This window comes from Phocoena phocoena, chromosome 17, assembly GCF_963924675.1.
Source record: "Phocoena phocoena chromosome 17, mPhoPho1.1, whole genome shotgun sequence".
NCBI classification, from domain to species: Eukaryota; Metazoa; Chordata; class Mammalia; order Artiodactyla; family Phocoenidae; genus Phocoena; species Phocoena phocoena.
In genome coordinates, this window is record NC_089235.1 from 80,905,797 (window position 1) to 80,918,703 (window position 12,907).

Sequence of the window (12,907 nt, forward strand, 5' to 3'; positions counted from 1 at the left end):
ACATTCTAATTTTAAGTGCAATACTCAGAACAGTTGTTGAGTTTAGGAAAAAGGCATATAATGTTCTAAGAAAAAACCCTCTATTTGGGGTGTGAGGAAGTTTTACTGTGACAGTAACTTCCTTTACTTCCTCACCTCTAATAAACTAATGTTAAATAATGAATTGTAACTGTCTTCACCAAAATTCTCTACAATTGTGTAATTACTCTGCAGTGTAACCTCAAGAAGTTGAGAGAAAAAAATGAGGCATCCTCTGAAGTTCTTCCAGAGACATGTCAGTGCTTCCCTTCTCAGTGATACTGGTGATGCCGACGGGCACCTCCCTTGGACTGGAGGCTTCCTGGGGCCGGGTGCCCAAGTTCCCAAGTGCAGGTTCGCGTGCGGCCAAGGTCACAGCTTCCCGTGTACCTTCTGGTGCTGGATCAGGTGGCCGTGCTGGTTAAAGGCGCGGCCGCACTCCCCACATTCGTAGGGCCTCTCGCCTGTGTGGATGCGTTGGTGCTGCACGAGCACCGAGTACTGGCTGAAGGCCTTGCCGCAGCGGCTACACTCATAGGGCCTCTCGCCTGTGTGGGTCCTCAGGTGCACGATCAGCGTGGCCTTCAGGCTGAAGGCCTTGTCGCACTGTGCACAGCGGAATGGCCTCTCACCCGTGTGGACCCGCTGGTGCTGGACCAGGGACCTGCGGGCACTGAAGGCGTGGCCACACTCGCTGCACACGTAGGGCTTTTCGCCGGTGTGGACCCGCTGGTGCTGGGTCAGGTGGGAGTGCTGCACGAAGGCCTTGCCGCATGCGTAGCAGCCATAGGGCTTCTCCTCGGTGTGGATGCGTTCGTGGTTCAGGAGGGTGGAGCGGTGCCGGAAGGCCTTTCCGCACTCGCTGCACTCATAGGGCTTCTCGCCCGTGTGCACGCTGTGGTGCTGGATGAGGACGGAGCGGTCGCTGAAGGCGCGGCCACACTCGCCGCAGGCGTAGGGCTTCTCCCCGGTGTGGACCCGCTGGTGCTGGAGCAGCGTCCTCTTCACGCTGAAGGCGCGGCCACACTCTGCGCAGGCGTGCGGCTTCTCCCCGGTGTGCACCCGCCGGTGGCTGCGCAGCACGGTGCTGTGGTTGAAGGCCTTCCCGCACACGCCGCACACGTAGGGCCTCTCCCCCGTGTGGATGCGCTGGTGCTGGAGCAGGTGCGAGAGCTGTGTGAAGGCCTTGCGACACTCGAGACACTCGTGTGGCTTCTCCCCCGTGTGGATCTTGTGATGCTGAGCAAGATCTGAGCTCACTCGAAAGGCCTTTCCACACTCGTGACACGCGTAGGGCTTCTCGCCCGTGTGGATCCTCCTGTGCTTGCTGAGGACCGAGCTCTGGCTGAAGGCCTTGCCACACACGCCGCACACGTAGGGCCTCTCTCCGGTGTGGGTTCTCTGGTGCTGGAGAAGGTGGGAGCTCCGGCCAAAGCACTTCCCGCACTCCACGCACCGGTAGGGTCTCTCCCCGCCAGGAACGGCTGGTCGCTGAGCGACAGGCATGCCCTGACTCAAGGCCCGGCCTTCAGGGGGGCCGGTGTGGCTGGGACTCAGACAGAAGCTCTCCTCGGGCTCGCAGCTTCCCTGGTCGCTCCACTCGGCTGGTGTTTTCCTCAGAGCCGTTGGTGCTTCCTGTGAAGTGAGCGGCCTCAGACTCAAGGCTCTGCTCTGGTCCCGCTCCGTGTTTTCACATCCTGAAAAAACAGAACCAAAGTGAGTGTGTTAAACGCACTTGAAACTGCAGAGCAATTGTCGCCCTGAAGGCGCTTCACTGGAGCAGGGAGGCCCCTGAATGCCCGTGGCTGAGAAGCCACCAGCAGGTGACACAAAAGGTGCCCAGGCCAACCGTGTGGCTGGAGAGAAGGCCGGCTCCAGTCCGAGGGCCCCTGTGAGGAGCACACGAGGTCAGAGCCCACTGCCACCCCAGCCCCGCCCTCCCTGGAGTGTCCAGAGGCCATTGGAGGTGGAATCGAGGCAGGACCACACCTAGGACCGTGGTGGGTGGGAAGGGGGCTGCTAGGGAGATGCGTGAGCACTGCGTGCGTGTCCAGAAGACTGCTCCCTGGGGGACAAGACAGGGCTTTCAGGCATCAGTGAGGGTGGCAGAGAACGCCAGGGGATGTTTCTACAGTCAGGTCAGGGGCTCTGTAGGCTGAGTGGGCGGAGCAGGGGGTGCCAATGACATTTTTTTAAATCTCGGAGACAGAGCCGCTGAACTGACATCACCAGGGGACACGACTGTCCTGGAGGACGGCCTGCTCAGAGCAATGTCCATCAAGGACACTCAGCAGGTGGAGCTGGCCCGAGGCAGGGTTGTGATGGCACGAGATGGGGGACAGGACGGAGCCAGTTCTCCCACGATCCTCCCAGTGGCCATCTCAGCACCCACTGTGCTGCTGCCTCTAGCTTCCCAAAGGCCTCGCTGGGGACAGTGTTAAAAACGGCGGTCGCTGAGGGACATGCCAGCGTGAGAAGCCCTGGGGGCCGAGGAAGATCCGAGGAGGGAACTCTCATTCCCTTGCCACACAGGACACTCCTGGGGCCTGTGACAGGTGCCAGGGCCGGCAGCCCTTGGGGAAAGCAGACTGACAAATGCTATCCCAGAAACACCAGGAGATCACGAGCTAGAATGGCACGAATGTGCGTGCCCGTGGCGCCTGCCTCTCCCTCCCCTCCTCTGGGACTTCTCAGCTCAGGGGACCTGCATTCTGCTTCACAGTGAAGACCCAGAAGCCCCTCTCTGCCTGAATCTGGTGGTTAAAGGTCTTTCTGGAGTTTCTGATTAGGAAGCATACTGAATGGCAACCAGGCATGTTGTCACCAAACTGCTTTTTCCGTAGTAAGAATATTTTCAAGTCCCATCAGCTTTTCTTTTCTTTTTTGGTGGTAACAGCATTATTGCGATATAAGTTTTACTTCTTAATTCACTCAGAACTTGGTTTGAGAAGACAGGTGCTGTGCAACGGGCTCCCTCAAACCCCAACCAGGACCCTTGGAAAATAATGGGCTCGGAACCCAAGCAGTCCCTCCACCAAGCAAGGGAGCTTCTAAGGTAGTCTTTGACTGAAGTGTTTGGAAAGAGATTTGTGCCAATGGGGTCAACATGTGCTTGATTTGACCTGTGATGTCTTGTGACATCCAGGAAATGGTTACCTTGGAGGGACTTAGACATACCAAATGCTAATACTTCTTGCAAAAGGATGGAGGCAGGGGCTTCCCTGGTGGCGCAGTGGTTGAGAATCCGCCTGCCAATGCAGGGGACACGGGTTCCAGCCCTGGTCCGGGAAGATCCCACATGCCACGGAGCAACTAAGACCGTGCACCACAACTACTGAAGCCTGCGTGCCTAGAGCCTGTGCTCCACAACAAGAGAAGTCACCGCAACGAGAAGCCCGCGCACCGCAATGGAGAGTAGCCCCAGCTCGCCGCAACTAGAGGAAGCCCGTGGGCAGCAACAAAGACCCAACGCAGTCAAAAGTAAACATAAATGGGCTTCCCTGGTGGTGCAGTGGTTGAGAGTCCGCCTGCCGATGCAGGGGACACGGGTTCGTGCCCCGGTCTGGGAAGATCCCACATGCTGCGGAGCGGCTGGGCCCATGAGCCATGGCTGCTGAGCCTGCGTGTCCGGAGCCTGTGCTCCGCAACGGGAGAGGCCACAACAGTGAGAGGCCCGCATACCACAAAACAAAAAACAAAAACATAAATTTATGTTAAAAACCGCAAAAAAAAACAAAAAAAATAAAGGATGGAGGCAGCCCGACTGCAGCAAACCCTCAGCAGAGGGTCATCTCGGAAGAGGCAGGACCAGGGCTGGGGAGACTTACCCAGAGCTCCTTAAAGAAGTCACACTGAGGGCGAGGGGCCCCCACAGTGGTGTAGAGGCTGGGGCCCCACCCCGAGCTTCAGCTGCCCCCGACACGGGGACATCCTGGCTTCCCCACCCACACTGCTCTCCAGGGCTCAGGTGGGTGTCTGCCTGCAGCCAGGCTGCTTCATCTGGAGGGGCCACCAGCACATCCACGTCCAAAGTCCAGAACGGAGCCTGGCTCCTCCCCCTGCAGCCGGGGGCCTTCAGGACCCACGCCTCTCTTCTGATTCCCTTGTTTTCTGGCCGCACCATGTGCCACGTGGGATCTTAGTTCCCTGGCCAGGGATCAAACCTGCACCTCCTGCATTGGAAGCGCGGAGTCTTAACCACTGGACTGCCAGGGAAGCCCCTCTTCTGTTCTTCTCTTCCTCTTCCAACCCCAGTGTCCAAGCCCTTGTTCCAGTTGCTAAACAGTCACTGCCCTCTGCTTCCAAGCACTGCCTCTTCATCAGAGGCAGTGGGGGCCCCTCCCCGGGACCCTCAGAAGAACACAACCTCAATCTGGCGAAGTCTCATGACTGCACTGACCAATCTAGCTGTGATTCCCATGTTCTTCTACCATTAATGTCGTTATTATATTATTTAAGACAACACGTATTATTATATCATTTTGTTAACGGCTTTCCCCCAGGGGCTAGAAACCTGGAAAGAGCATCTCTTCCACCCCGACAGCAAGAAAAAGCTAGACAATCTACAAAATCTTAACTTTTCTGAATCCATCACAGAACTAATGTCACAAAAATAACCAACTGAGGCGAAATCTAGGGAAAGACAGGTGCTTGAATGGAGACAGGTGTGTGGGATGGCCCACGGCTGAAGGGAGGGTGAGAGGAAGATGGAAGGCAGGGCCACCACACAAGAGGCTCAGAGACTCCAGCTAAAACTTCAACAGATTGACAACGAGCCCCTGGGAGCATGGACACGAGGGCGCAGCTCTATGGACCGCCCCTGGGGGTAGTAGCACAGGGAGCCTCCCTTGGGGGTTCAGGTCTGAAAGAGGGGGGAGCCTTCTCTACGGAACAAAAGTTGTGAGTCACTGGGGGAGGGTAAGCAAACTTGACACTCTGGGGACAGATGAAAATCAGGGCTGGGGGAAGGGAAGACTACCCTGTGCTTGGGGGGTGGAGGTGGGCAAGGGTCAGGAAAGGACCCTGGGCCCAGACAGTTAGAACCTCCTTCAGCTGGGGGAGGGCTGAGCCCAAGGACGGACCAGGACAGCAGGGGTTGCTCCATCCCCGCTTCCCCACGTCTAACAAGTGCTGAGCAACAAGCCACAGCAGGCTACTGCGGGTGGAGGAAGCCTCTGAGGTACAGAGACACACGGGAGACTGAGCGCCCCCGCCCTGCATGAGGAAGTGCCTGTGGAATCTGCATCTGGTGGCGCCCTGAAGGCAACTATGGGCACAGAAGAACCCAGCCCAGCTCCTGACTGAACTGACTCTGCCTTTCACACTAAGTTGAACAGGAAAGGCTGTGCTTCCAGACAGTTTGCCTCTTTCGCTGTCCCATGAGTGATGGCTGACATTCAATAAAAAAGTAAGAGATACCAAAAAAGAAAAGGTTGTGTGAGTGCACGCACACACACACACACACACACACACAATCAAGACGCTAAGCAGCAATACGCCAGGCTCAGAGGTGACCCGTGTGTTGGAACAACCTGCGTGATCAGACACAAGACACAGCGACAGAGGTAAAGGATGCCTTTGATGTGCTCACTAGACTCAACTCAGCTGAGGAAACGACCAGGGAGCTTATAAATAGGTCAACAGAAATTATTCACACTGAAACACAGAGGAAAATGAACAGTAAACAATAAAAACAACACTAAACAGAGCTGTGGGCCAATGCTGAACAGCCCAACTTGCACGTCGTTAGAATCCCAGGAGAAGACAGAGGACAAGGAAGTAAAACATCTGCAAAGATAATGGCTGGGATTTTTCCAACAATAACGGATGATATCAAAACACGGATCCAAGATCAAAGAAACATAAACATGTTTCCTATTCAAACTCCTAAAAACCAAAGAGGAGAAAATCTTAGACGCAGCTACAGGGAAAAAAAAACCACAGAGAACACAGAGGAACCAATGTAAGAAATACAGCAGACTCATCATCAGAAACCTTCACGTCAGAAGACAATGCACGGACATCCTTCGAGTGCTGAGAGGAAAACACTTGTCAATTTACAACTCTGTGCCCAGCAAAAAATACCTTTCAAAAAAAAAAGATACTTTTTTGAAAAGAAAGAAACCAATGGACAGAGTTCCCAACCATGAAATCCACATTAATGTTAAAGGAAATTCTTCATGGGGAAAAAATATACCTGACAGAAACTTGGAATCGCACAAAGAAATGACAGTTTTTGGAAATGGTTAAAATGAAGGTAAATATAAAAGACTATGAAAAAGTTTTCTAAGTCACTCTAAAAGGCAACTGTCTAAAGCAAAAACAGTAGTTACATATTGTGGTTTTACAACATATATAAAACTTAGGACAGTATCATAAAATTGGAGAAGAAGGAACAGGGAAGTTGTTAAGGACTGAAAATTTGTGTCCTCCCAAATTCGTATTCTGAAGCCCTAACCCCCAGTGTGATGGTATTTGGAGGTGGGGCCTTTGGGAAGCGCTTAGGGCTAGTTGAGGTCATCAGGGCAGGCCGCAGTGATGAGAATAGTGTCCTTATGTCTCCTCAGGCACAGAGACTCAAGTGAACACACAGCAAGAAAGTGGCCGCCTACACAGTGGATAAGACTCCACGCTCCCAATGCAGGGGGCCGGGGTTCAATCCCTGATCAGGGAAGTAGATCCCCCACGCATGCCACAACTAAGGAGCCCATGGGAAGGGAGGGAAGAAAGGAGGGAGGAAGGGAGGGAGGGAGGGAGGGAGGGAGGAAGGGAGGGAGGGAGGAAGGGAGGGAGGGAGGGAGGAAGGGAGGGAGGGAGGGAGGAAGGGAGGGAGGGACAGTCTGTCAGTCTGCCTTTGGCCCCTGCTTCTCTCTATGCGATGTGTCTTTTTCTCTGGCTGCCTTTAAAATGTTCTGTCACCAGTTGTCAACATTTAATCATGATGTGGTTTAGTGTAATTTTATTCATGTTTATTATGCATAGGGTCCCTTGAGCTTCTTAGATTTCTGAGTTTATAATCTTCATCAAATTTGGAAAAACTTCAACTGTCACTTCTTCAAGTATTTTTCCTGCTTTGTTCCCATCAATGATATATATCAGGCTATTTCAGGTTCTCCCACAGCTCACCGATATTCTTCAATCTTTTTTAGCCTTTGTCCTGTTTCCTTTTCAAAAGTTTCCATGCCTTTGTTTTCAAGTTCACTAATCCTTTCTTCTGCAATGTTTAATCTGCCACTAATTTTACTCAGTGAATTTTTCATCTCATCGTTGTTTTCATCTTTAGAAATTAGATTTGGGTTTAAAAAAATAATCTTCCATGCCTCTACCTAATACACTTTTCCTGTAGCTCCCTGAACATATGGAACTTATTCTGTTTTAATATCCTTGTCTCCCAATTCTATCATCCCTGTCATTTCTGGTCAGTTTCACTTGACTGGTTTTTCTTCTAATCATGGTTGTATTTTCTTGCTTCTTTGTATCTCTGGTTAGATGCTGGACATCATGGATTTCCCCTTGCTTGGTGCTGGATACTTCTGTATTTTTATAAACATTATTGAGCTTTGTTCTAATATGTGGCTAAGTTACTTGGAAACTGTATGGTTCTTGCCTTTCAACTCTGTTCGATCTGACCAGGGCAGTGTTTAAGGTTATTCCCCCCCAATTAGTGAGGCAAGACCCTACTCAGTAGTCTACCTGATGATGCCTTGTGAGTTACAAGGTTTTCCACTCTTGCTGGTGGGAAGAGACAGTGTTCCCAGCCTTGTGTGAGCACTGGGAACTGTATTTATTAGCTTACAGTTCTGTAGGCCACGATTCTGTATGGCGGGGATGGGTTCTCTGCTCAGGGTATCACAAGGCTGAGATAAAGTGTCAGCCAGTCTGAAATCTTGTGTGAAGGCTCAGGGGATAAATCCACTTCTCAGCTCTTTTTTATTGTTGGCAACATTTAGCTCCTTGGAGCTGCAGGGCCGAGGTGACCATTTCCTTGCTGGATGCTGCCTGGGAGTCACTCTCTGCTCCTACCTCCTACCTGCATCTTTAAGGCAGCAATGATGCATCAAATCCATCTGCTTTAAAAAAATTTTTTTTAATTAATAAATTTATTTTTGGCCACACAGAGCAGCTTGTGGGATCTTAGTTCCCTGACCAGGGACTGAACCTGGGCCAAGGCAGTGAAAGTGCTGAGTCCTAACCACTGGACTGCCAGGGAATTCCCTCCTCCTGCTTTGAATTTGACTTGTCTCTGACCTCTAGACCCAGATTTAGAGCATTCTCTGTTCCTTAAAGGCAACAGTGCCATTTCACATAACCTAATCATAAAACACATAACCACAGTCCTGGGGATTATGCAGGGCATGTAGACCAGGGATCAGAGGGCAGGGATCCTGGGGTTATCTTAGTTGGCTTGGTGTCCTCACAAAGTATCATAGACTGGGGGGCTTAAACAACAGGAGGCTGGGAAGCCCAAGATCAAGGTGCCAGCAAGGTAGATTTCATTCTGAGGCCTCTTCTGTTGGCTTGTAGGTGGCTGCCACCTTCTCATCTGGCCTCTCCGTTGGTTCTCTTCTATTAGAACCTGTTCAAGTTTTGTGCCCGTTTTTCTTATTGGGTGTTTCTTCATATTTTATTCTCTTCAGAGCAGTTTATTTATTAGGTGTGCACTATACTCATAAATGCTAACAGTATTCAGTAGGTTCTTCATTTAAGTATCTGCATTCACTGTCATCTGTTTAATAAGGTTTTTACATGTTCTTAAAAACTTATACTATGTTTTTTTTTAAGCGGAAAACAAGTTTTAGTTCCTTTTTTTTCACTTATAAGCCTCATCATCACAGAGTAAAGCTGGTAGGTCAAAGAAATAATGACTCATTTGCATGGAAAAGTATCACTTCTAATGTTTGAAGCTTCCTGAATGGGTGGCTTCTGGCCTGATGCCAGAGTAACAAGACAAGAAAGACAACTTTAATGGTGAAGAATAATTGAACATTTCAGGAGGTAACTCCCTCCATCATCCCTGGCACAAACACAGCGCACAACAGACCCAGGCTGCCATGAATGCGGGGATGGGCTGCCTCTTGCCCCACACTCTCAGGATGGCAGCTTCATCGTTGTTTCAAGTGTACAGCAACAACAAGACAAATAAAGGGGAAAAAGCAAGTCCATCGAAACCAATTTTTTAATTTAACCCCCCCCACCGGCATTCTGTAGAGATTGTGTGTGCTGTGTAATGAGAACACACGCTCTGCATCACAGCAGCCTGGGAACCTCCTCGTGTTCTTGTGAACCACGGGCCAGACACGTCAGGGATTTTGTACTGGATCGAAAAGAAGATGAGACACACACTCACCCCAGGGACAGGACGTGCTGTCTTGTTGCGCACAAGCTGTCATGTGGTCACACGTGAAGTTGTCTGCAAAAGGAACAGAGAGTTGAAGGGACAACAAAACCAACGCCTCTCCCAAGAGTGGAAAATCCTCTCATTTGCTGTTACAAGACGAAAGTGCAATTCATTGGGTTAAGACAGCAGGGCCAGGCAGGCGCACACGCTTCTCCCTTTGAGGAGCCGCCAGTAAGGCTGAGGCACATGGTGGCGGCCCGGGCTGCAGCGGGCAGCTCCTGCTCTGTGCACACCCCTCACCTCTCAGACCCCGTCCTCTGGGGCCTGCGGTGGGGGGCAGAGTGAGCAGGTGCTTCTGTGTGGAAGCTTCTCTCTCCAACCCACCATGCTCTTGGAGAACAGCGGTCTCTCTGGCATCAGATCTGAAGGGCACTCGTCTCAAGACCTCCATCAGGTGAAAGCACAGCCGGTCCACCAGGGACCCAGGCCTGGTGGGGCAGCTGTTTCCTGGCCCTGCAGCTGCAGTCAGAGATTTGCTCAACATGGTGCTGTGCCTCTCCTACATTCCCTGGAAAATCGCATTCCTCCGGGTCCAGTGAAGTCATTGCTTCTCTGAGGACACCTGATTCTGCGGGTCAGTAAGAGGCGGGCTGTCTGTAACACCTGGTGCCCCTCCACACAGTACCTAGAGACCTGGAGTGGAGCAGCCATGGGATTGGTGCCGTGCTGTCCTCACAGCCAGAGGGGCCACGTCCTGCAGGGCAGGCTGGCTGAGGTTCCCTGAGACTCCTGTCCTCGTCCTTCACTGGATGTCGCCCACCCCCACCCCGCCCTAAAGCAACTGCTGGCCACTGCCCTCAGGACTGGACGCGTCTGCCAGCACCCTCCCTTCTACACTTTCCTCCATAAAGTCTGGTACTTCGTCTGTTAGATTAACTACTGGACACATCACCTCTCTGATGTTGCTGTAAATATTATCTTTAAGAAAATCACATCTTATAAAAGGTTTTTTCTCTCTTGCTGTTGTACCTATATGAGATGGTGGATGTTACCTAAACTTATGGTGGTTATTATTTCACAATATATTTAAGTCAAATCATTATGCTCTACACCTTCAACTTGTAATGTCATGTCAATTATATCTCAATAAAACTAGAAAAAAAATCACACCTTTGGTGTTGATAAATAGAAATAAAACTGATTCTGTACCTAGCAAACTCTCTTGTGAATTCTAGTCAATCTTACAAGAGAAAATCATGTGGTTTTCAACGACTTCTTTCCAGTTCTGTAGCTTCAACCTTGTTGCTGTGTTCCGTCTGTCTTGCCTTATTCTGGGTGGGACGGCCGGACGGCGCCACATGGCCGTGGATGGTAGGCTCCCCATCTCAAATAGCCCCGGCACCACTACCTACCAGGTTAAGAAACTTCCCTTCTACACTGAGGGTGCTTCCTTCTTCCCTCAACCAACCAGGTATCCCTCCAACTCTGGATGTCCCATCAGAACGGGGACCGGCAGGGGCCCGGTCACCATGGGTGCTCTCCCCGCTCTGCCTGGGCCCAACCCACCACCAGGCTGCACTCGCCTCTGTGCTCACTCCCTGCCTGGCCCCACCTGCCCGCAGGGTCCCTCTGCCAAATCAAGACCCCAGAAGGAAGCCACTCCGGCCACTTCCCATCAGCACTCGCAGGTGCTCAGCCCTTGGTGCAGGAAGGCGGCTCCCCACTCACCTGAGCGGCCAGTGCCCAGGCCCCGGCGCCCCTCATTTCCCTGTTTGTCCAGGACCCACGGCTCCTCTCCTCGCTCCAGCTGCGAGATCACCTCGGGCTTGGATCCTGGAATTCCTGCTCATGGGGAGGGAAGGGCTTTTGTCTACACAGCATCTGTGAGCACCCTAACCCCGCCCTGGGCAGAGCACACAGACAGACGAGGCCTGCAGAGGGGCCTTACCCACGGAGACCACGTTCCCATAGGTTTCCATCATCACATGTCGGTAGAGGCCCCGCTGAGCAGGGCCCAGGCGGTCCCACTCCTCCTGGGAGAGGAGCACGGCCACGTCCTCGAAGGTCACCTTGGCCTGGAATGACAGGGGCTGCTGCAGGTCGACTGAGTGTCTCCATCCGAGATGAGGTGGGTGCAAGCAGCATGGGGGTGTGGGGATAGGCTCAGGGATGCGGGGCAGTGACAGGAAGGGGCCACAGCATCCAGGATGCAGTGATGCTTAGGCTGCCACCAGAAGCCCCAGGCGTGGCGCTGCGCGGGCCTCGGGGTAACTCACCTGGGGCACCGCCGGTGGCGGTAGGAGCCTGGCCGCTGCCATCACCTGGTCCCTGGGGTATCTGAGGAAGATGGAAATCGGAGGAGCCTGTGGGACTGAGGAAGAGCAGGGAGCACATGACAGGCCCAGCTGGGCCCCCTGTGAACTCTTTGACTCCAGTCCCAGAGCCGCACAGATGGACCCCGAGCTCTCGGGCCCAGGAAGGTCCCACCTGAGACACCTGGGGACGCCGTGCACCCCTAGGACAGTGGGCCGTCTGCCGAGCTCACCTGGCACGGCCTGCAGTGCGCACACAGGCCCGGGTGAGCGCGTCCTCACAGGAGCCAAGCTGTCATCCAGGGAGGCACCGGGCCTGGCCGCCTCCAGAGAGGCTGGGCGTGGACAGTCCTGCCAGGGCCGCACTCCTGTGGGGACCCCGTGCCAGGCCCTCCTGTGGCCCATCGATGCCCTGGCCACGCCTGGTCCTGCCCCGGTGGCGGCTCCAGCGGGGGTTGGGTTCTGGTGGGAGTCCAGAGTGACCCAGGGATTTGGTTTGAGCACCTGACAGGGAGGCCCGACAGTGGGCAGGTTCTGGGGAAATGCCAGGCCAAGTAAGCTATCTGTCACCCCCCAACTGCCACACAGAAGTGGGGACCAAGAGCTCCCCTGGCAGGGCGATGGGGCTGACATCACCTGGAGGCCGAGGCGGGTCCGCAACAGGGACACAGAAGCCCAGCAGGCAGATTGCTCGGGGAAAAACGACGCAAGAATGAGGTCAGCCCCCTCAGGCAGGCATCTCCCCAAGCAGGACGCCTCACCTCACACTGTGGGCCTCTGGGGGAGCATGTCAGGGAGCCCCCACCTCACTTTCTTTGTGAAACGTCCAGTGGATGAATACGTTTACCACACAACTTTCAGGAAAATACACACTGAACTCCTGACCGTGGCTGCCTCTGGGGAGCAGAAGCCTTGGCAGAGAGAGGCTGGCCCTCACCGCCCACCCCTCCGTCCAGCAGAAATGCCCACTCCCCCAAAACGTGTGTGCGTGCGTGTCTGTGCGTGTAAAGGCACCACGACTCTAATTAGAATTTCAACCGGAGTCTTCAATTAGAATTCAAGGAGTGAATAAAAGTACCCCAGAATTCACCCGAAAACGGATACCGACCTTTGTTAAGGGCACAGCTCTGGTCCTCTGGGAACCCAGCAGAGGGGGACAGTCATTTGTACTACGGGCTGACCATACCCGGCCACAGGCGCCCCATTCACAGCCTCCCCAGTGGGTGCTGGTGGCCGGCCA

The 12,907-nt window shown here is 53.2% G+C and overlaps 1 protein-coding gene across 2 annotated transcripts; it reads right to left on the bottom strand.

Moving 5' to 3' along the window:
• Positions 1–390: 390 nt before the first annotated feature.
• Positions 391–11,673, bottom strand: ZNF250 (zinc finger protein 250). 2 transcript variants are annotated; one of them, XM_065895303.1, is made up of 5 exons: positions 11,632–11,673; positions 11,304–11,430; positions 11,084–11,197; positions 9,365–9,427; positions 391–1,715 (listed from the first exon to the last, which is right to left on the bottom strand). In XM_065895303.1, the coding sequence occupies exons 1-5, from the start codon at positions 11,671–11,673 to the stop codon at positions 391–393; spliced, it is 1,671 nt and encodes a 556-aa protein (XP_065751375.1). The 2 variants fall into 2 exon arrangements, with proteins under 2 accessions (XP_065751375.1, XP_065751374.1); XM_065895302.1 differs by having other exon boundaries at positions 11,304–11,445.
• Between the last annotated feature and the right edge of the window lie 1,234 nt (positions 11,674–12,907).

Coding starts and splice junctions, on each gene's coding strand:
- ZNF250 (XM_065895302.1), bottom strand. CDS start 11,673: ATGGCAGCGGCCAGGCTCCTACCGCCACCGGCGGTGCCCCAG. Junction 11,198..11,303: donor TGGGAACGTGGTCTCCGTGG/GTAAGGCCCCTC, acceptor CCCCATGAGCAG/GAATTCCAGGATCCAAGCCC. Junction 9,428..11,083: donor CCTGGGCACTGGCCGCTCAG/GTGAGTGGGGAG, acceptor TTCCTTTTGCAG/ACAACTTCACGTGTGACCAC.